Source organism: Cupressus sempervirens, chromosome 1, assembly GCF_028749045.1.
Source record: "Cupressus sempervirens isolate cs-2001-9-10 chromosome 1, ASM2874904v1, whole genome shotgun sequence".
Taxonomy (NCBI): domain Eukaryota; kingdom Viridiplantae; phylum Streptophyta; class Pinopsida; order Cupressales; family Cupressaceae; genus Cupressus; species Cupressus sempervirens.
Genome location: NC_143118.1, coordinates 775,125,854 through 775,149,371, shown reverse-complemented (window position 1 = coordinate 775,149,371; position 23,518 = coordinate 775,125,854). Strand labels below are relative to the sequence as shown.

Sequence of the window (23,518 nt, the reverse complement as noted above, 5' to 3'; positions counted from 1 at the left end):
ATTTGTCATTGTAGAAGTTATATATTAAAAATATGTGTATGTCTAGTATTTTTTAATTTTATATGTTTTCAAACTGAAACCCAATATTAACCCAACTCCAATATAGTTTTTGTCAAATCTATGAACCCAACTAGCAAACCCAAACCAGGCCCAATACGAGGACTTGTAACATAAAGTTCTGATTTGTAATCGTTGTATATAGTCCGCCACAAAACTTCTGAACTTTAAACTAAATAGATTGATAAAGTTCTTTACGAAAAATGTACAAAAGAATTCCTCATAATTGTCATGTGCGAGGTACAAATAGTGTGAGAATGAAGCATGTATACTCAGTTAGAAAGCGTAGAACATAGAAGAAATGAAAATTACTACTGCAACAAACCTGGAGATACTCAACTTGGGAGAGATCTCCTTAAACCACTATCTCATGAGCTAGTGCAATAGTTTACCATCTTTTAGAGGCCTTAAATGGACTAATCTTCCACAAATACCACTGACCAAAGACTGCTCACCAATTTCTCGGACTTACAAGAAGTCATTTCAACAAAATTTCTAAGAAAACAAAAGGGATGTTGTTTGCCATGGTCTTTGTTGGAGGTACACACGTTACAATATCTCAGGTAGGAACCCAAGAATACTCAATAACAGAAACTTGTGAATTTTGAGTGCTCCAGCTTTATTCAAGCCCCACAAGCTGTCTTTTTGTCTTAACTAAGACAGTTTCAGTCATGAGAAAAACGTCTCTGATGAGTGTCACTGCATAGTGATGCATTTGACACCATCTGAAACCGTCTAGCTTCAACTGGGATCAAATTCATCACTGATGACTAGTTTCACCATGACACTAGCATCCCAAGCATTCAGATTATGCAGAGCACCTTTATCATTGTTGTGCACTGATAATTTTATATTAAACAGACGTGTTCACCCATTTTTCTTGTTGAAATAGGCACGAAGAGTTTCTACTACAAGTTAGACTCTTTAGTGACTAGTTTTTAACCAAGGTTGCATGGGTACTGTACCCACACCCCTGGTACTCGTACCCACGTACCCAAGTACCGGGTGCACGTATCCCACATACTGGTTACTCGGTGGAGAGCATCATAGCTAAGGACCTTGATTAAGATTCTGATATTTTTTTTGGTTTTTTATTTTTGTATTAGCTTGTTATTTATCAAACTTAATTCAATACCAAATCAGTTTGAAAATTTGATACTCATTAACAATAAACTTTATCACTGTTCAAGTCATAAGTTTATAATTTGCAATATGTCATTGTCATATGATTTAGGATCTTCTTGTTCATGTTTAAAGTCTGCCTTCTTTGTTATGGATCTAAGCATTTATCATGTATTATTATTTCAAACATATAGCAAATCTGAAACTGAAAACAATACATTACATTTGCAAACTTTATCACTGTTCTTGTTTTGAAGAACCATTCTCATGACTCATAATTTCAGATTTTATATAAATAAAAAAGTATAATTTTTAAATAAGTTTGAAATACCCAAGTACCTCCATCCCCTATTATAAAAAATACTTTAAACATTAAACATTCAGCAATAGCATATATATATATAATTTGACTTAAGGCTCATATTTTCAAATTTCTTGTTTTGAATGCTCAATGTCATGACTCATGACATATATTTTGATTTTTATATTTTCTATAAAATATTAATTATATGAAAAAATTAGGCATACACACATACCCCCGTCCCCTATTTTGAAAAATATGCATACCCGTACCCGTACCCACGTACCCATGCAACCTTGTTTTTAACCAATTTCAATTAATTCATCAAATCCATTTCCTATCTGAGTGGATGATTAGCATGCAGTAAAGTTGCTAATTTTTGCATGTCATTTTGGTTAGTTTGATTGCTGCAGCTATGGTTAGCTAACCATTGTTAAGGTAATTCAAACTGTCAGATTCTCTCCACAATGCATACTGAACGTAGCTGCAGCCGTAATGGAACAACCACGTGCCTTCCAGGGAAGATGTCCAGTGTACATACTAGATGCTAAATATTTGCTTATAAAGATGTAGATCCCAATATCTTTGTATTTTCTTCTATTATGATCCATGAGGAACAAAATAGTATAAGCTAGACATACAGCAGTTTTGAAGTTCTCTTACGTCTGTTGGAATATCTTTAAATCATAAACAGTTGTTGAATTTAAAGATGTAACACTGGATATTCAACCACCAGCATTGTAAGCACTGAAAGAATGAACTAAAGCTTTATTACACAGCATCAGAGAGCTAAGAGAACATACATTTAAGAAAATGAACATCCAAGATCTCTAGCCAAGAACATAATTGGAGCTTGTGCCTTAACTGTGTATACATAAAATAAGTTGCTAAGAAAGTATAAAATCATACAAATATTTGAAAACAAAAACTGCACACTGAGACTAGATGAGAGAGCTACAAATTGCCGAGTCTAGATAATAACTACATAACAGGTTGGAGGAGGGATATCAGTTAGCAACGATAGGATAAAATGCCCCGAATGTAAACATCACACACGACCGACTAACTTGTAGGCTAAAAGTGTTAAATAGTCAAAGTTGACTTACTTTTTGAATCTTAATTTTTTCGCCAGTGTGTGATGTCTAAGGGTGGCCGATAAAATGCATGATGAAAACACTGGGAATAGGTATACAACCCCATCATAAACAACTAGGAAAACTTGTTCAAGTTCCCCTGTTCAAGTTCCCATGCTCAGGTCTGTGACTGCATTCATAGTCTATATGCACAAAAGCCCGTTCTATGTCAGGAAGTGATTCCAATTTTTCTTGAAGTGCCTCTCCAATGTCATGAGACTCCTGCACAGACATATCACTGGGTAGCACAATATCAACTTCAACAAAGTAATTGCAACCAAATGTGTAAGCTCTGACTGTATCAATGTGTCGTATGGCACTATGATGATTCCAACAGAGATATGTCAATTTCTGCAAGTAATCAGGTGAAGCTGTTTTACCCAGCAAAGAATTCACATTTTCCAGGACTGTTTTCGACCATGTCTTGATTGTGTAGAGTGATAGCTGTACAGAAGGTCCACTATCAGCTTTGATATTTCAAACAATAAAGATTAACATAAAAATTTGAATGTACATGATATATGCTAAAAGAAAGCAGCATAATCTATATTTTGGTTCTTGAAAAATAGACAAACAAAATAGTGTATTCATATATGTGCGGAAGGACATTTAGATATGGTAGACCTGAAAGGACCAATTACTGAGCTGCTAAGTATTCTAAAGACATGCTTTCCAATGATCATTGCTATCATCTCTGAGGAAAGGCAAGCCCCATTACTTTTGTAACAAATTAACCTCTCCAGAATTTAATAAATTGAAAATGTGTAAACAGTCGCACACATTCATAATTTCTAAAAATAGCAAACTATAAAAAAAGGAAACATTTTCTATATTTTAATATGGGTTATATAAGCTATAAGTCTAAGCATAAATTTAGACATTTGTTGGCATTAATGACCATGTAGATACTGTTAGCATGAATGTTGATGATACTACATTGGGGGAGTATCCTAAGCATTGGAGAGTATTGGTATGTTGCATTCATGACTGTGTTTGTCATTGATGTCAACATAGCAATATTTCTGTAGAAGACTGGAAGAATAGCAGTCAGAGATCATATGTTGCATAGTAACTGATTAAGAGTTAAGTGATGCACAGTTATGGACATGTTCTTGAGTATGTCCTGATGACGTGGTTAAGAGGACGAAGTGTGAATCAAAGATGTATGGAAGTTATACCTGATTTACTGAGAGCAGTGTAGAAACGAAGTATTGGGAAGGTAGTTCCTAATGTTTGTTTGCCAGATTACATCTGAGATGCAGTAAGAAGATGCACAGTCATGCAGTAATAGAGGATAGTCGTGTGGTGATGTCAGCAAGTGCGCAAGACCTAGAGTCGCATGTGTAAAGATTTGTATAAACTGTGAGCCGACAGTGCTATTGTAATTATAATTAATTATATATCTTATTTTAATTAATTGGGAAAGCCTTGAGGCCAACTCAAGGAATTATTATGAAGGTATGATATAAAGGAATGATGTTTTCCTTGATTGTAGATATATATCAATTGCACATTGTACCTTAAGTGCGAAAAGGAGTAGAGTATTGATTGAATGTGTGTAAGCAATCCAAGGGATTATTGGATGCGCAGTCTGTGATTTGGTTACAAGATCTGAAGGAGCAAAAGTTCAGTTGACAGGACAGAGACAGAGGAGTACAATTCAGTTCTATTATTCTACAAGGAATAATACAGAGATCATTTGGACAATGGGTTCATTGGTCTTGCCTTCGAAGTTGTTTGAGCAATGGGTCCAACTGTCTTCCACAACTCCTAACAGGGTTGGAATCTCCTAACAAGGATTCAAAGTCTCCTAATAGGGACTCATATGTATTGAATGTTATAATAGACTCCTAACAGGGTCTATCCTCTAACAAGAAATATTTATATTAGTACATCATCTTGTGGCTACCATCCCCACCGGGGTTTTCCCTCTCATCAAAGTTTTCCCTAGTTAACATATCTGGTGTTATTGTGTATGAGTATCTTGTTGTGGTTTCAGTTTACATTACTCATATGGTTAAGATTGTTTAAAGTTGGTATTGATGATAATAGTTGTATAACTAATTCACCCCTCCGCCCCCCCTCTCAGTTATATCAGTAGACTATATATTCTAACAATTGGTATCAAAGCATCAGGTCCTTGAAGGAAATATTTAACAACTTTGGGAGATCAATGGTGAATCTTTTCAGAAAGGATAGTCCTAGACTTGATAGGGCCAACTATGACAGTTGGAAGGAAAAGATAAAGACTAATCTGATGTGCATGGGTCCAAGGTATTTTGACAAAAGCTGAGAAGACAATTGTGAAAGAAGAGAAGCTCGATGAATGCAGTGAAGTTGATAGAGACTTGTTCATGTGCAACATGAGAGCTAGAGAAGCACTATTGTCAGCTCTTCTTGATAGTGAGTACAATCAGGTAAAGAATTTTCAAACATCTTATGAATTTTGGAAAGCATTAGAAAATACTTATGAAGGTGATACACATACCAAGAGAATGAGATTACAAAATTGGATATGTGCATTTCAAGATGCTAACATGATGGAAGATGAATTTGCAAGAAGTTATATTGGTAGAATATCAGAAATTGTTGCAGGTATTCAGTCACTTGGTGCAACTAAGGAAGATGACGAAATTATGTGGAAGATCTTGAAAAGTTCGACACCACCTTTCAAACAAGTTGCGCAGATGATTCAACTTGTGATGCCCTACACTAAGGATTTCACAAAGGAAACGTTTCTTAGGAGATTGGAGTCTGCACAAGTTGAACTAAGACAGTCTGGAGATCTAGCCAGAGTTGAGACAGCCTTTAGTGCACCGAATGTTCGACCTAACCTATCAAGGAGTGCATGCACATGAGGAGATTTTGCTAGTAACAATAGATCTGAATAGAATAGAAAGATTGAAGGAGTAGCCCTTCTTGTGAGGAGAGAAAAAGATGGTAAAAAAATCTTTAAATGTTGGACTTGTAATGAATTTGGTCATTATGCATCTAAATGTCCTAAAAGAGAGAAAAAGTATAAAGGAAAGTTCAAGTCTAGAAGAGATAGAGATTGTTTGTATGCTAATGAAGAAGAAGAATCTAATGAGAAAGATCAAAGTGTCAGTGATGATGAATTAGGATTTGTGGCTATCAAGGAAGATGATCTTGATAGAGAGATCAAAGAAGAAAGAGCTCTAGTTACACAAGTTGAGAAAAAGTCTGATTGGATAATTGACAATGGTTGTTCACATCACATGATTGGTGATATGAATAAGTTTGTAAAGTTCAGAAATCATGAAGGAGGTATTGTTAGAGTTGGTAACAATGCAGCCTATCATATTACAAGGATTGGATCCATTACTCTTGATGGTAAAACTAACACTAATGATGTTTATTTTGTTGATGGTTTGAAGCATAATTTTTTGAGTGTTGGATAGTTGGTAGACAAGGGATATCTGTTGCAATTTACAGAGAAGACTTGCATCATCAAAGACAAATATGGTAAAATGATTAGAATTGGAACCAGATCTAGAGGTAATGTACTTTAGTTGAATTCCACTGAAGTGACATGTTTGGTAGCAAAAGTTGATAACAATTGGTTGTGGCATAGAAGATTTTGTTATATAAACTTTGATAACATTGTGAAGGTTAGTAATACATTTGCAGTAAAAGATCTGCCTAAAATTGTTAAGCTTACTAATGTTGTATGCACGGAATGCATGTTGGCAAAACAGAGGAAAGTGTCTTTTCCTAGCAAGAAGTTCTCTACTACAGAAAAAATTGGAGATTGTTCACACAAATCTGAGTGGTCCTGCAAGAACCAGAGGATTCTATGGTGAAAGGTATTTTATGATTTTTGTTGATGATTTCACTAGAATGATGTTGGTAGCATTTCTTAAAGAAAAGTCTGAAGCTTTGAGAAGTTTAAGACATTTAAGAATAGAGTTTAGAATGAATCTAGTGTTAAAATTAAGTGTTTGAGATCAGATAGAGGAGAATTTACTTCTAGAGAGTTTAACATATTATGTGGATAGAATGGAATCAAAAGATAGCTATCTGCATCTAGAACACTTGAGCAAAATGGAATTGCTGAGAGAAGAAATAAGCATTTGGCAAAAGCAGCCAAAGCTATGCTATTTGAGAATGATGTTCCTAAGACATTCTGGAGAGAAGCAGTGAATACAGCAGTGTATACTCTGAATAGAGTACTGATCAGAAAAGGCATGGACAAGACACCTTATGAGTTATAGTTTGGACATTCACCATCAGTCAAATATTTAAGGATATTTGGGAGCAAATGTTATATTAAGAGGAATGATGATATTGATAAATTTGATCCAAGAAGTGACAAAGGTACGTTCTTTGGATACTCATTGAAAAGTAAGGCTTATAGATGCTTTAACTATAGAACTAAGACAACAATTGAGTGCGCAAATGTAAGGATTGATGAGAAGTTTAGAACCAAAGAAAAGATGGTAGATTATAATTTAGATAATGAAGAAGAAAACTCTGGAATTGTTAGACAAAATGCTGAAGTTTTCTTTAAGACTAATTATGACTTGCAAAATGATGTGCGAATTGATGAGCAAAGAGGAGAACAAAGTTCAGATCCAAGAGAAGAGATAAGAGTTGAGATAACTACTCCTACCCTCAGTAAGAATCTGACAAGGAATCACCCTCCTAAGTAGATTGTTGGAAGCAAAGACAAAGGTGTAATGAGAAAGGAATAGAGTAAATGAGAAGATATGTTTGATATCTCAAGTTGAACCCAAGTGCCTAGATGAAGCAGTCAATGATAATCATTGGATACAAGCCATGAAGGAAGAATTGGATCAGATAGCAAAGAATGATACATGGGAACTGGTCCCTCGACCTAAAGACAAAAATGTGATAGGAACAAAATGGGTTTTCAGGAATAAGAGGAATGAGCAAGGAGAAGTTATGAGAAGCAAGGCCAGACTTGTTTGTAAAGGTTATTCACAACAAGAAGACATTGATTATGAAGAAACATATGCACCTATGGCAAGAATGGAAACAATAAGGATGTTCCTGGCTTATGCAGTGAACAAGAAATTCAAGGTTTATCAAATGGATGTCAAGTCTGCATTTCTGAATACAGAACTACAAGAAGTCTATATTGAGCAACCTGAACATTTTCCTTTATCAGAAGACAAAGACATGGCTTGCAAATTGAAGAAAGCTTTTTATGGTTTGAAGCAAGCACCAAGAACCTGGTATGCATGGTTGGACAGTTACTTGACAAAATTTGGATTTGCTAAAGGTATGGTTGGCAGTAACTTGTATCTAAAAGAGATTGAAGATGGTTTATTAATCATTGTAATATTTGTTGATGATATTATTTTTGGAGGCAATGATGAAGCTAATGATAAATTTGCTGAAGATATGAAGAATGAATTTGAAATGAGCATGATAGGAGAAATAAAGTTTTTCCTAGGATTGCAGATTGCGCAGAATAATGATGGTATATTCATCTCTTAAACTAAGTACCTAAAAGACCTATTGAAAAGGTTGGGTTTGGAAAGTTGTAAACTTGTTGGTACACCCATGATAACTGGTCACAAGTTATCTAGCAAAGATGTGACACCTACAGTAGAACAGAAGAAGTATAGATCAATGATTGGAGGTTTGCAATATCTGACTCACACAAGACCAGATATAGAAAATGCATTAGGGATTATAGCAAGATTTCAAGCTGATCCTAAAGAATATCACTTTGCAGCAGTAAAGAGAATATTCAGTTATTTGAAAGGAACATCTAAATATGGAATTTGGTATGACAGATCTAATGATTTCACACTTTGTGCATATATTGATGCTGATTTGGTAGGTAGTATGGATGATAGAAAGAGCACTAGTAGTGGAGCATTTTTTCTTGGAGGAAGATTGGTTTCTTGGTTAAGCAAGAAGCAAGATTGTATTTCACAAAGTACAGCTGAGGCAGAGTATGTTGCAGTAGCAAATAACTGTAATCAAGTTATGTGGATGAAGCAAATGTTGAAGGATATCAGAATTGAGATTGATGAATCTGTTATCATTTACTGTAATAACAAAAGTACAGTGAATATGTCTAAGAATCATGTATTGCATTCTAAGACTAAACATATATCAATTAAGTATCATGTGTTGAGAGAGAGAGAAGCGGAAAAAGAGATAAGATTGGAGTATGTAAGTACTAAGGATCAGATTGTAGATATATTTACGAAGCCTTTGCCTAAAGATACATTTGAGTACTTAAGAGGTATGCTTGGGGTTATGCCCCTGCCTACTTCTGAGTAGGTGATGCAGAGAGTGCATCAGTGCAATGGTATAGAGCACTACTATTTGACTAGGCTGAATGCTAATGCTTCCTGAATGGGGGAGTATCTGGTATGTACTGAGTCATAGAGGACTCTTGGTATTTGGTATTTGGTATTGAACAGTGTCTTTGGACACTCAAGCTGGTTAATGAATTTGAGCAACTGATTTACAATTGGTATGTGTTGTGAGGCTTTCACACCATCACCCCAAAATTTTTGGGGACCCCCTTTTTCGGGCAAGCCTTGACAATTTTCGCGAGTGTTGGGAATTTTTCGATTGCCTTAGCAACATTTGGAGTGGTCCAAAGGTTTTTGAATTGACAATTTTTGCACCTTGGATGCCCTCGGGCCAAGATTTGATTTGATTTGATTGTTTTCACCGAGTGCAAAACTTGATTTTCTAGATCATGTGATTTTTTCCTTAGACAAAATAGAATTCAACAACATTTTTTCAATAGTTAAAATGATATCTGGCAAGATAAAATTACAAATTTTGGACTTAGACAAATTTTGAAATTTTGATATATTTGTATAAGCTTGAGCATTTTCAAAATGAATTTGTTTGATTTAGTTGTTATGGAAATCTTGAAATTTTTTAGTGAAAAGAAATATGTTGATAGTGAAATTGGATTTAGAATTTAAATTTCGACTGCTAGGAAAAGGATTTATTTTGTTAAAAATTTGAAATTGTAGTGTAAAATTGAAATTGGATTAAATTACATAATCTAATTAATTTGGTCGAAATTTTTCCTAAGGGATTTTAGAAATGTTGAAGGAAATTGGTAATTTGGAAGTGAAAATTGATTTTGGCTTGCTAAATTTGATTTTAATGATATTTTAATTGCAAAATCGTTATTAAATGAAAATTTTGACATCTCCTAGATTTATCTTGTTTCTATTTTGTAATTCTGGATCAAACTGGCAATTAAATGAGCCAATTTTGCTATAGAATTTAGTTATTTAATGTTTCATTTAAATCTGGGCCATCTTTGGGGGTTTAATTTAATTTTATGTTTACAAGTCGGCCCTAGAGATCAACTGGAGGATATAAGAAGGGTTTTCCCCCCTCTTATTTGCTCATCCATTTCATCTCCTCTTCCTTGGTTGTGCAAATTTCTCCTCCAGTTGGGCGAATTCTTCCATAGCAATGATTTTTGGGGTCAGATTTTCCATTCTTTGGCAGTGATTTTCTTCCTCCAAATTGGGCAATTTTTGTCCTAGGGTGATTTGGAGGAGCAGATCCGATTTTTGCGAGATTGAGTGAATTTTTTTTGAGGTCTGAGATTTCCTTCTTTGGCAATGAATTCTTCCTCCAGCTATGGCAATTTTTTTTGGGGTGGAGACAAGGTGATTTGGGGTCTGATTTTTTTGCATTTGTTGGACGATTTTGGCAATGAGATCGAAATTTGGTGAAAGGGGCAGATTTTTGCAAGCAATTCATTTTCTAGGGCATCACACTTTGGAGGATTGAAATTTCTGAAATCTAATCTGAACTTGAAGAGGCCCGATTGTTGGTAGAAGACAAATTTAAGGTAAGATTCTCATTTATTTTTAGAGGTGAAGATTGGTTTTAAAGGCAAATTTTATTCCTTGTCCTTGCTTGGTTCGTTTCCCTTATTTTTTTCTTGCACTTTTCATCCACTTCATCATTTCCATTGATAGGCTGATGTTGGTAGATATAAGTGTAGATTTTATGATAGGACACTTGGAGAGGTAGAAATAAGCTAGACCACCCTAGGATTGGATTTGGGAGATATAAGTGTAGTCCATCCTAAGGTAATGAAGAGGCAAAGATAAGTGGTAGTCCCATCCCTAAGAAAGAAGGTTGGAGATTGATAAGTGTAGTTCATATCATTTAGAACGAAGGGGCATAAATAAGTGTTTAAGATGGTAGATGTTAGTGCAAGCAAGAACCCAAAGGGAACGAATACCAAAAAAGACAAGGAAGATATGATGCCTAAGACCACCTTCTTCTCGAAAGTGAGGCGAATAAGTGATACCAATATCAACACGGTGAACATGGTAATATTGAAGGACAATCCCCCATGGCAAAGAAGATCTACAAGAGCGGATTTTGTACACACGGCGGCTTTTCCTCCTACCTTGCCTTGTCCTAAATTGGTAATGGAATGTGCATCCTGGTTTGATATTGTTACCAAGTCCATCATTTTTGATGAAGGGAAGAGAGTGTTGGCTAACATCAACAAACAAGTGGTCGAAGAAGTATTCAATATTCCCTAGTATAAAGGCATGATAGTGGTAATTATGGACCAAGCAGCCAAGTTCTTTCAGGATAATTAGGAGGCCTACTTCATTCATCTAAAGCAAAATTGGTTACACGAAGGCAAGAAGGGAGTTACCAAGTCGTCAAAACTCACCAAGTCAGAGTTCAAGTCGGAGAAAGGCAACCTTATTGTGCTTCTCAGCCACATCATAGACATGGCTCAAGGTATGCAATTCGAAAACTAGATGTACTATTTTATTGATGAAATTGAAAATGGAAAGAGAAAATTTGATTGGGCTAGAATTATAAGTGAGAATTTAGTGTTGCAACTAAGGACAATACAAATTCAAAAGCAATTCTACATGGGATCCTATCTTTTCTATCTGATTGCGAGACTATATGAAAATCCTGGACTTAAGGCCTTAGGAGTGATTGGCAATGGGCCAAAGAAATATTTGGTGCATGAGTGCTATCCACAGCTTCATTTGCACAACACCAAAGATTATAAGATGTTTTATGATGCCTTTGCCATGATGACGGTAATGATATTACAAGCGACACCTAGGAGGCTCTCATCAGAAGCGGAAGCAAAATTTAAGAAGTATGCGAGTTGGTTCATCTAATTTCCGCAATTCACATATATCAGAGTGGCAGGAAGTATAGTTTGTCCCAAGAGACTTCCAAGGTACCCACCGGACAAGATAGTTTTGATGGAGTTGGCTAGGCAACTTGAGCATTATGACAAAATGATGAAACTTAAAGGTGAGATAGGGAGTACCTTCTCATTTGGAATAGGCAATGATATTTGCCCCAGTCTTGTTGTCTTTGCAGCTATGGAGAAAGAGTTAGAGCGATACCATCTAGATTGGTATAGAGCAAAACAAGGATTTGATCCTAATGGTCTTATCAAGGCATCTCACAAAAATGCATTCAAACCTATTCCTACTCTAGAAGATTTTTGGGCCAATGCACAGGATGACTTTCATATGAGGAAGCTAGCTTTCTCAAGATTGTTAGTGGGCATGATGAGGGAAATCAGATGGAGACGCCTTGATATTCCTACTCAATTGGAAGATGATGAAAATGTGCTACGGGAAAATTATGATACAGTGGATGGAACAGAGCTGGGTCCAGTGAATTGGAATGATCATCAGGATCCTTCCTTAGAGGCAGTTACAAGGACAGTTGATCTACACACTAAGTCGTGGTACAATGAGAAGCTAAGGCAATTACAAAGTCGGAAGGTATGCCTTACTTATGAGATGATGAAACCAAAAGAATGTCTAGTGGAGTCAATTAGATAGAAAGGTGGAGGCAGTCGCCAACAACAAAGAACAGTGAAGACCAAGAATAGAAATTTGGAGGTGAGAAAAGTAAAGAACATCAAGAGCCTCTAGCAAAGAGACAGAATGCAACACCGTCAAGGGAGAGCATAATTGAAGCTAGGAGCCAACAGGTTAATAGAAGTGGACAAAGGGTCTCGATAGAGGTGAGCTCTGATTCGGAGTCAAGTGGTTACAGTGATAGTACCGAATACTCACCTCTCTTGGAGAACCAACATGGAGATGATATGACAGTCACTAGTGAAGAAGAGGATAAACCAATTGATATTGATGCAGGAGCATCCAGAGGTATAAGGGCAATCCTGTGTCACCCAAAAAAACAATGTACTTAGACTTAGTTTCTGTTTCATGTGTTTTCATTTCTGGATACCCATTTGGGTCAAATAAAGGTTCCAACTCTCACAGCTCCACTATCAATGTTCTAGGATAGAGTATTTGAACACCTTGGGATACGTGTAAATGCCAAAAAAATAGGAGTATGTAATTGAGCCATCATTTTGGTGAACTAGGAGGTGTAAATTGGCTAGATGAATGTAATTGCAATTTAGAGCATTCCAAAAAAAGAATCAGGTCAAAAGGCCCCACGGTTTGAAAGTTATTGCAGTTTTTCGATTTTTGGAGATCTCCTAAGAATGCTTCAAAGTCAGGTTAGGGGCATTAAATGACCTTGAAAAGGGCCGAAAAATGGGGGACGAGTGAAGCTGGTCCATAGGGCTATAGAGCGCTTCGAGAGCTTTCTGAAAATGTAAACAGTTCGTCAATCGGAGCTACAGTTCAAAAGTTATGCCTCCCGGAAGTTCGGAAACCGTTTTTGGATTCTTCTAGATTTGCACCAACTTCTAACGCGGCTTCTGGAGCCTTCTACTTGGTCGGTGGATGCCTACTAGCACTTTCTAGAATGTACTCCTAGTCCTTAACCCTTCGGGGTCTATTAAGGACATTTGTGGGCATTGTAAAAGGCAGTTCGGAGTGGAAATTGAGAGGAGGTACCAAAAGGAGAAATTATCTCCAATTTTGTGCTATTGTAAGCCCTTAGGGCATGTTTTGAAGTCTATTTTCTCTGTACTGAATGTACTAGCTTATTTTCACAGTTAATACAATTTCCCTTTTCTTGTTGTGTCCATTTTGTGCTTGGGTCGTGTCCCCATCAGATATTAAGGAAGTAACCCATGCGCCTGAGGTTGTTGGTGATGCTTTGCTAGTCGATCCAAATCCCAATTAGGGGAGATGCACAGCACCACTATGGTTAAGGCAAATGCTTATGCCAAGAGGTGAGGTGGTGACTTTCCGAACAGTTGAAGATATTCAAGGGTTAGTGAAAAAGGAAGATAGTGAGAAACAAAAACAAATTGCAAAAACAGTGGCAAAGGTAATCAGGAGCAATGATGAGGGTCACTGAAAAGTTCAGATTGCTATACCAAAGGTTAGCAAGGCAGTGGAAGAATTTGTAGCCCAGGAGTACGAGGTAGTAGAGCATAACTTGGGAAGAATCATCGATGACATGGAATGCGAGGAGATCCAGGAAGGCATGGTTTTAATTAGAAAAAGGTTGAGGAAGGCAAACGAGAGGAGAGGATTGTAAAGTTGGAGGCCGAAAACAAGCATTGGAGAGATTGTCAGTTTATCCAAAAGTTGCATCAGGCAGCCCTTTCGCAAGACAGTGGGAGCAACATAGAAGAGATATCGGCTCAGCTGCATGAAACCAAAGATTGGATCAATGATATAATTCAAGATGGGAAAAATTTATTGCCTTCCTTTATCTTGACATTCACGTCATTGGTGGCTATTAGAGACAAATTCAGAACATTTGAAGGGGAGCGGAAGGATTTCCTTCTAGTCAAGAACTTAGCCATTCCCAGGCTACGAGCATTTATTGGGCTACCGGAGAGATATTTGGAAAGAAACAAGTTGGTGGATGAGGGAGGAATGAGTAGGGTGGAGTCTTGGTATGTTGCCTTGACCATCAGATTGAGGATACTTGAAGAGATACAAAATGAGATTGCACAACACAACCCAGGCGTTGACACTTCCATATCAACCATGATGAGCGACGTTGGGGTGGCACTTGATTTTGAAGATATCAAAGAGAAGAACGACAATGAGGTAGAGTTTGGATCGAGATTGGATGAGTTGAGGTAGGTTGTCATCACGAAGATGCATTTGGGCATCCTTGTCTCCCTCAATGCCTTTATCGAATACGTGAGAGAGTATGAGAAGGATCATGAGAAGATATTGCAAGCAACAAGCAACATGATGAATTCAGCTGAGCTCAAGATGAAGCACACGCCTTGCCCTCCCATGAAGGAAATTAACAACAGGCTAGCCAAGTTCAGTGCCTTGGCTAAGAAGAAGAAAGAAAAGGGTAGAATTATATTAGAAGATCATTTGAGATCATTTGATGCAAGCCCAAGTAGAAATTTCTCCTTTTTTGGGGGTAGGATAGGTGTCTGATTCTGATTGTTATCATTTTGGTGTCTTCTCATTGGTTGCCACTTTTCCTTTTTTCATTGGTCCATTGATGAGGTGACATCTTCTCATTGGCCGATGGGGCGGCAACCCTAATTAGGCTTTTTGGGATCTAATGTGGATCGTTGATTTTGCCTCTTAATCTCTACAATTGATTGTAATTTTGGCCTCTATATAAGGCCATTTGCTCTCATTTGGAAAGAGTTGAGAAAAATTGTTGCTTAAGATAATACCAAAACTGCTTCTCTTATCATTGTTGTGACTTGCATGGTGATTAGAGACACTTGGTGTTATTGCATGGTTTCTACTTCCAATAGTTAGAGTTAAATTTCATTGAAGTTGTTAAAGTAGATTTTATTTCAAGAAAGTTGTTAAGCAAGAGTAAGAGTAGATGGATAGTTGTATGGTGATATTAGTGGATGTTTGATAGGGATCCATAAACTAGGCCACTAGCATCTCAGTGGCTTGTTAGGAAGCCTTGCATGGTAATCTAGTCTTTTTTCCCTTGAATCATTGCATCTATAGAGGTAGAGCCGATGGTAAGCTTTCAGTCCATTTGCTAATCTTTCCATTCATAGGAGTAGAGGTAAAGTAGCAAGTTGTTCAGTAGTTGGAGTTCATTTAAGAAGAAAGTTAGAAAATCAGAGCATTGGTGGACATACCCTCCATCATCACCAACATCATTTGGCATTAGTATACATTGCAAAGCTAGATTCATCACCATCACAGCAAAAGCCCAAGTTATCTTCGAATGAATAACATAAGCCTACCTATGTGATTAACCAGCAAATCATATTAATATAACTGAGTTAGTATCCACAGGTGTAAGGAATCTTGGAGTATTTTTCTCATGTTCTTCATGAGTAATACTTTTCAAGAGAGGGAGTGAGTGTTTGATATTCCATATCAAGTATCCAATTGATATATGTAATGTAGTGGTACAAAACTAACATCAACAGTATGTAACAATTGGTATGGTGATTGACACCTTTGACATTGATGTCAATGGGGGAGAGTTAGAAATGAAAAACATCTCCTAAGGCATAGAGGAGAGTGTGCATGAGAAGGACTCCTAAGCAATGGGGGAGACATATCTATTTAGGGAGATTTAGAAAGATTCATGTAAGATGCAGGAATATGCACCTATTGTATTGTGAATTGTTTAGTGTGAAGTAAACAATTGATGTCTAAAAAAGAAGATGAATAGAGCAGTGTTCTAGAGGATTTCAGATTCGATTGATGAAGGGGATTTGAAGAAGATGAGAACAGTATGCAACAGTAGAAATTTACTTGGTATTCTTGGAACTTAGATAGTTTTTCATCTATGTTGCCATCAATGCCAAAGAGGGAGGTTGTTAGCATGAATGGAGATGATACTACATTGGGGGAGTATCCTAAGCATTGGAGAGTATTGGTATGTTGCATTCATGACTGTGTTTGTCATTGATGTCAACATAGCCGTGTTTTTGTAGAAGACTGGAAGAATAGCAGTCAGATATCTTATGTTGCATAGTAACTGAGTAAGGGTTAAGTGATGCGCAGTTACAGACATGTTCCTAAGTATGTCCTGATGACGTGGTTAAGAGGATGAAGTCTAAATCGAAGATGTACAGAAGTTATACCTAATTTACTGAGAGTAGTGTAGAAACAAAGTATTGGAAAAGCAATTCCTGATGTTTGTTTGCTAGATTACATCTAAGATGCAGTAAGAAGATCCATAGTCACGCAGTAATAGAGGACAGTCATGTGGTGACATCAGCGAGTGTGCAAGCCTTGGAGTCACAAATGTAAAGATTTGTATAGGTTGTGAGCTGACAGTGCTATTGTAATTATAATTAATTATATATCTTATTTTAATTAATTGGAAAAGCCTTAAGGCTGACTCAAGGAATTATTATGAAGGTATGATATAAAGGAAAGATGTTTTCCTTTATTGTAGATATACATCAATTACGCATTGTACCTGAAGTGCGAAAAGGATCAGATTATTGATTGAATGCATGTAAGCAGTCCAAGGGATTATTAGATGTGCAGTTCGTTATCTGGTTAAGAATATCTGAAGGAGCAGAAGACCAGTTGACAGGACAAAGACAGAGGAAGGAAGTACAATTCAGTTCTATTATTTTGCAAGGAATAATACAAAGATCATTTGGACAGTGGTTTAATTGGTCTTGCCCTCGAAGCTGTTTGGGCAGTGGGTCGAGTTATCTTCCACAACTCCTAACAGGGTTGGCACAACTCCCAATAGGGTTGGAATCTCCTAGCAGGGATTCAAAGTCTCCTAACAAGGACTCATATAACCGAATGTTGTAACAAACTCCTAACAGGGTCTATCCTCTAACAAGGAATATTTATATTAGTACATCATCTTGTGGGTACCATCCCCATCGGGGTTTTCCCTCTGATCAAGGGTTTCCCTAGTTAACATATCTAGTGTTATTGTGTATGAGTATCTTGTTGTGGTTTCAGTTTACATTACTCATATAGTTAAGATTGTTTAAAGTTGGTATTGATGATAATAGTTGTATAATTGATTCACCCCCACCTCTCAATTATATCAGTGGACTATATATTCTAACAGATACTGCAATGCACTACTTCGCACAAATTTAGTTATGAAAAAAATAGTAAAATCCAACATAGATCATTTTAGACAGGGAAAATGCCTCGACTCTACAATTCTCTAGATAAGGTCTCTGTCATGAACTCGCCATACTTAGTGAAGGAAGATAGTAGTGCATGGAAAGAAGTTTATATCTAAAGAAACATCTTAAACAGGTAACAAGTATCAACATGCATTGTATACGTATTTTTAACACTTTCTATGTAACCCGAGGATGCATCCATAGCCAAAGTAGGGGCATTCCTGGTAGGAAATGTTTTGGGAATGTGGGGACAAGTAGGAAACGTCCCTATACCATCTCCAATTTTTTGAAAATCTGGAAACACCTTAGGGGCATTTAAGAAAGTTGCAAAAGTGACAAAGGAAGGTTGGTTGTCTTCGAGATAGCTAAGTGATGTCTAGATGTCCTCTAGCCATCCTGGGACAACTAGCCGTCCTTAACGTCCCAACACAGTTTTAATCCACTACAGAAAAACTTAAATTTGAAAAATAAAACATTATAACATTAAAAGCTTTAAAAAAAGAGAAGTAAACAAAAGACTAGAACTATGAGAAACCAAGTGAAAGAAGGGAAGATGCTAATAAGGTGATGAATTAGACTCTAATTCTGATGTAGTGTAATGCCCCCTTCCAAATTGCTTCAGTATGGTGGGACCATTAGCCTATTCTATGGGTTCACGTAGGCTAATGATTCAAGGTTAGGGAACTTATGATAATTCTTCCAGTAGTTGGTTGTGATAGGTGTTTATTTGAGCTTAGGTGGTTGAGATGTGCCTATTGCCATCTGGTTTAGGCTTTGATGTCCCCAACCTATCCATGAAACCTATCAAGCATAAAAATACATGTTTAGTCTAGGTGTGGCAAACCTAGGACACTTTAAAGTTAGTGTAAGAATTCCTACCAATTTTGACCTAAATTTTCAGTTTCTTCTATTTGACATTTCATCAAACAATTGGTATGCTAATTGTCTAAAATCTGGTTTATAAATTTCAAATTTGTGTTTGATATTTGTTTTCAATGCCAAATCACAAGTAAACATATATAAATGATAAACAATATCATGGAAAATAGATGATGAAGGAACACACCATAAATTTACGATTTCTCCTTGAATAATAAAGATACAATACATGATTTTCATATAACAAAGCTCTGCAACTGCTTACCGCTTACCGCTCAAGTTTGAATTTTGAATTTCAAATTCGTTCATGGCAGGCCCTAGGCCTCTGGATCCTCCATCCTGCCCAGGCCTACAGATGGTGCTAGCCTTGCACAGGGATTTGAAAGACACAACAGTGGGTGGTGGGTCCTTGGGCAATGTCGAGAAGTCTTTCTCCGACACTGTGATTTTGGGTAGTGGGGGATCTGTTGTTTGTCCACTAGATGGAGGTCAGAAGTTGACAGATGGGACACTGAGAGGATGGAAGAACACACTTGTGGGTTCTTCAGTGGCTAATGTGTCAATGAAGGATCCCAAGATTACTCATGGCAAAGATGGGCCAGTGATCTCCCTCCCCGATACTTTAGTGGACAGCGTTACTTCTGGTCTTAAACTTTGTGTTGTGGGCAGATTTGTTGCCATTAGACCTACAATCAAGATGGTTCAAAAATGGGTAAGTTAGAAATGGAATATTAGGGGTAGTGTGGGTGTTTCAGCAGTGCCAAGTGGCATCTTCTATTTTAAATTTACGTTGGAGGAAGATATCAATCTCATTCTCTCGAGAAGTTGGTACTATGGTAAGCATTGTCTTGCCTTGACAAAGTGGCACCCGAGCTTTGATGCTAGTACTAAGCTAAATAGGCTAGCTCCGGTCTGGGTAAGGTTACCAGGACTACCCCTTGAATTTTGGGATGACAAGATCCTAAGGTGGGTAGGGAATTCTTTTGGACATTTTGTTAGTATGGACAAAGTAACTATGTAGAAATCACGATTGGTTTATGCCAGATTCTGTGTGAATGTGGCTTTGAACTATGCTCTCCCGATTGTGGTCACGCTCAAAACCAAATGGGGAGAGAAAGTTCAACCCATTGAATATGAGAATGCGGGCCTATTCTGTCAGAAATGTGGTCAATTTGGACACCTCATAGTGGACTGTAAGGCTCAAGTGCAGAAGCATAAACAAAAGGAAGGCTCCCTGAGAATAGTCGTGGAAGAGGTGAGGGAACCTTCGGATACCCCAAGTTTGGTGGAGGAGACTGTCAATGTTAAAAAAAATGAATGATAGCATGGTGCAGACCTCCCCACGAAAAGGACCAAGGGGGGTTATTGTTCCTAGGTAAGGAGAAGCTTTAGTAGATAATGAGAAAATGGGTGAATATCCCTTTAGACTTGAGCTAGAGGAATTAGTGTGTTCACCAATGGTACAACTTAAGGAAGGAGAAATGATGGAGAAAGGCGAAATAGTGGTTAACCACCCTCTTCCTTGCACTCCATGAAAATAGGATAGAGAGGGACCCCAAGAAACTATGACAATAGAAGGCGTTGCCTAGGAAAGGGTATGTACCCCTATAAGGATGATTAAAGCCTCTCCGGCGGAGATTGCTACTGAAGTGATGGAAAGCATTGAAAAGGTTGAAAAAGAACTAAGCCCCACCTCACCACAGGAGTGGGATAATGGAGAATGGGAAGTTCAGAAAAGGAAGAGAAGGGGGGGGGAAAACCAGATGTAGGGGCATGTGGGACAGCTGGAAGACTGACTAGCAGAGCAACCAGGACCAAACAATCAGCAAGGGACATGGCTTGTGGTAAGCAACTTACACTGGAGACTGTAACTAGAGGTAAGAAATGAAATTCCTCTCTTGGAATCTACGGGGGCTAAACAATCCTCAGAAGTAGTATGCTCTATAACAGTGCATATTTCAGGAAAAGGTAGATTGTGTGTTAATACAAGAAACTAAAATGTCTAATGCTAATTTTGATAAAATTGCTAGTCATGTTTGGCTGGGTGTTGCTTACATGCATATGGATGCTGAAGGAGCCTCGGGGGGCATTGTTACTATGTGGAACCTGTGCTCTATGATGGGGATTGAAGTTTGGAAGGATACAAATTTCATAATTATTGATTTCCAAACTAGTATTCAACATTGGGGGCTTATAAATTTATATGCTTCTAATAGTAGGGTAGGGAGGAAGGAAACATATCACAAGCTGGTAAGGATCCTAGAAAATATGAAAGATAAACAATTAATGTGTATGGGAGATTTTAATACCCCCTTTATCATTCGGAGAAACTAGGGGGGAACAAGGACTGCCTTGAAAGTTTGCAAGACCTTAATGACTTTATGAGCAGAATGGATTTTATTGATGTGGATTTGGGAGGGAACCTGTTTACTTGGATTAATAATAGGAAAGGGAATGATCTTATCTAGGTGAGATTGCATAGGCTGATGGTGACAAGGAACTAGAATAGCCTGAGCAATTCCCTGCTGGAGAACCTTACTAGAACTGCGTCAAATCATTCCCCTTTAATCCTTCCGTGGGAGGATGGTTTAAATGGTGGACCGAAACCTTTTAGGTATGAAATAATGTGGCAATCTCACCCAGAATTTAAAGATAGAATTCAGGAATGGTGGAATATAACAATAGATGGCATTGCTATGTATAGACTGACTTAAAAGCTTGATAATATAAGGAGAAATGTCAAGGGCTGAGCTGAGAGTTCCTTTGGAGACTTATTCAAAATCAAAGGAGAAGTAGAGGAAAAACTGAAAAAGCTCCAAGGGAAATTGCCGAAGGTAATAACCTTGAAAGTGCAATTGCGGAAGAAGAGGAATATAGAAAAAAAATGGAAGGATATTATGGTAAGGGAGGAAATTTTTTGGAAACAAAGATCAAGAGTTTAATGGTTAGTTGAGGGGGACAAAAACACTACTTTCTTTCATAGGTCAGCGTCCAATCATAAAAGAAGAAACACAATCAGCAGATTGGAAGGGGAAGAAGGTAGGATACATAAGGACCAAGAGGAAATGGGAAGACATGCGGTGGAATATTTTAGCAAGGCTTACATCAAGGATAATAATGGAAGAAATCAGGTTATTAGAATAAGTTTGATTAATACGATCCCACAAGTGTTGGCTGAGGTGGAAAACAACCACATTCTTGGAAACATTTTGGAGGAGGAAGTGAAATGTGTTGTGTTCTCCATGAAAGCTCATAAGGCCCCAGGTCCAGACGTTTTCCCTCCTGCTTTCTTCCAACACTTCTGGGAGATTGTTAAATGTGAACTAGTTTGGGCTACTAGAGATTTCTTTAAAACTGGGAAGATGCTGGAAAGGATTAATAAGACTTTTATTACTTTAGTCCCCAAAACTCCGACACCCATAAGCTTATTGGATTTTAGGCCAATAAGTCTGTGCAATATTGTTTATAAGATCTTTGCCAAAGTTCTTGTCAATAGGGTAAAACCATTTTTGGAAAAGATAATTAGTACTCCACAGAAGGGATTTTTTCCAGGAAGACAAATCTTGGATGCAGCGATAACCACACATGAGGTCATTCATTCTATGGAAAAAAATAAAAGACCCGCCTTCAGGTTAGATATCTCTAAGGCCTATGATAAGGTGAAGTGGGACTTCCTCTATGAGGTGCTTAAAACAGTGGGGTTCAATGACAAAGTGATAAACCTAATTAAGATGATGGTTGGATCGGTGCAGTTTTCTGTTCTTTTAAATGGCTCCCCCTGGGGCAATTTTGGAGCAGAGAAAGGTCTAAGACAAGGTGACCCACTATCACCCTACCTTTTTATTATGGTTGCTGAGGTACTGAGGAGGTCTTTCACTAAATTGGTTAACACAGGATGTGTTAAAGAGATTAAGCCTACTACTACAACGGATAGAGAAGTGCTGTAGCAGTTTGTTGATGATACTTTCCTCTTTGGAGAATCTTCGGTTATGGAAGCTAAAACATGGAAGACTATCCTTCATAATTATGAGGAAAGTTCAGGCCAGCAAGTTAACTACTTCAAAACTAAGATCTATTTTTTTAATACTGATGCCTCATTACAAAGGAAGATAAGAAACATTTTAGGTTGTCAGTTGGCAAACCTCCCAGATACTTATCTTGGCCTACCATTAACCACTAAGGAGGTGACTAATGATTTGTAGAATACTATAGTGGAAAGAATTCAAAAGAAGTTAGCAGGATGGAAAGGAAAAATCTTAAGCAATGTTTGCAAACTACAATTGCTCTTGGAGGCTCTATAGGGCATTCCAATTTACTTCCTATCCCTTTTTAAAATTAACCAAAATATGGTAGACAGAACTGAGAGAATAAAGAGGAATTTACTCTGGTCAGGGACGGAGGAGAAGAACAAATTGAGCTTGGTCAATTGGGATGAGGTCTGTAAGCCGAAGGAGAAGGGGGGGTTAGGAGTTCAAAGACTGCAAGATCTGAATAAAGCACTACTTACCAAGATAGGTTGGAGACTAGGGGAAGACAAGACGGACTGGGGTAATATAATGAAAGCTAAATATTTGTCAAATTCTCCTTTCACTTGGAATCTCTTCAATAATGACCTTCATAGAGGCTCCAAAATCTAGATGAATATTGTCAGGAGTAGAAGCTTGCTAAGGGAAGGGACAAGGTGGATTGTGGGGAATGGGGGTAGTATCAGATTCTGAGAGGATAATTGGATGGTGGGAAAACTGCTGGTTTATAAAAAATTTAAAAGATTAATGGAGTTACTAAAAGAAGACATGGGAAGGAAGGTGGAAGACTATATGGATCAAGGGAGGAAATGGAAGAAACTATGTAAAGACACTTACACTCAGGAGGATATTCAGCTTATTAAGGAATTGGAAATGATATTAGGAGCACAAAGACCCTCAATTAGGATCCAAGAGGATACTATAGTTTGGGACCTAACTTCTAGTGGTCAATTTACAGTTAAATCAGCTTATAAACAACTCTTCAGTAAAGATTTTTGCCCACCATTATGGAGTAAAGTTTGGA

The 23,518-nt window shown here is 37.4% G+C and overlaps 1 protein-coding gene across 2 annotated transcripts in view; it reads right to left on the bottom strand.

Annotated features, from left to right (window-relative positions):
- Positions 1–2,233: 2,233 nt before the first annotated feature.
- LOC149580169 (metal tolerance protein 5-like) overlaps positions 2,234–23,518 on the bottom strand; it is a 182,637-nt gene continuing 161,352 nt past the window's right edge. For both annotated transcript variants that reach the window (XM_089789873.1, XM_089789866.1), the window contains exon 6: positions 2,234–3,057. In XM_089789873.1, the coding sequence (XP_089645999.1) occupies positions 2,704–3,057 (354 nt within the window). In that variant the 3' untranslated portion in view covers positions 2,234–2,703. The remainder of the gene's footprint in view (positions 3,058–23,518) is intronic.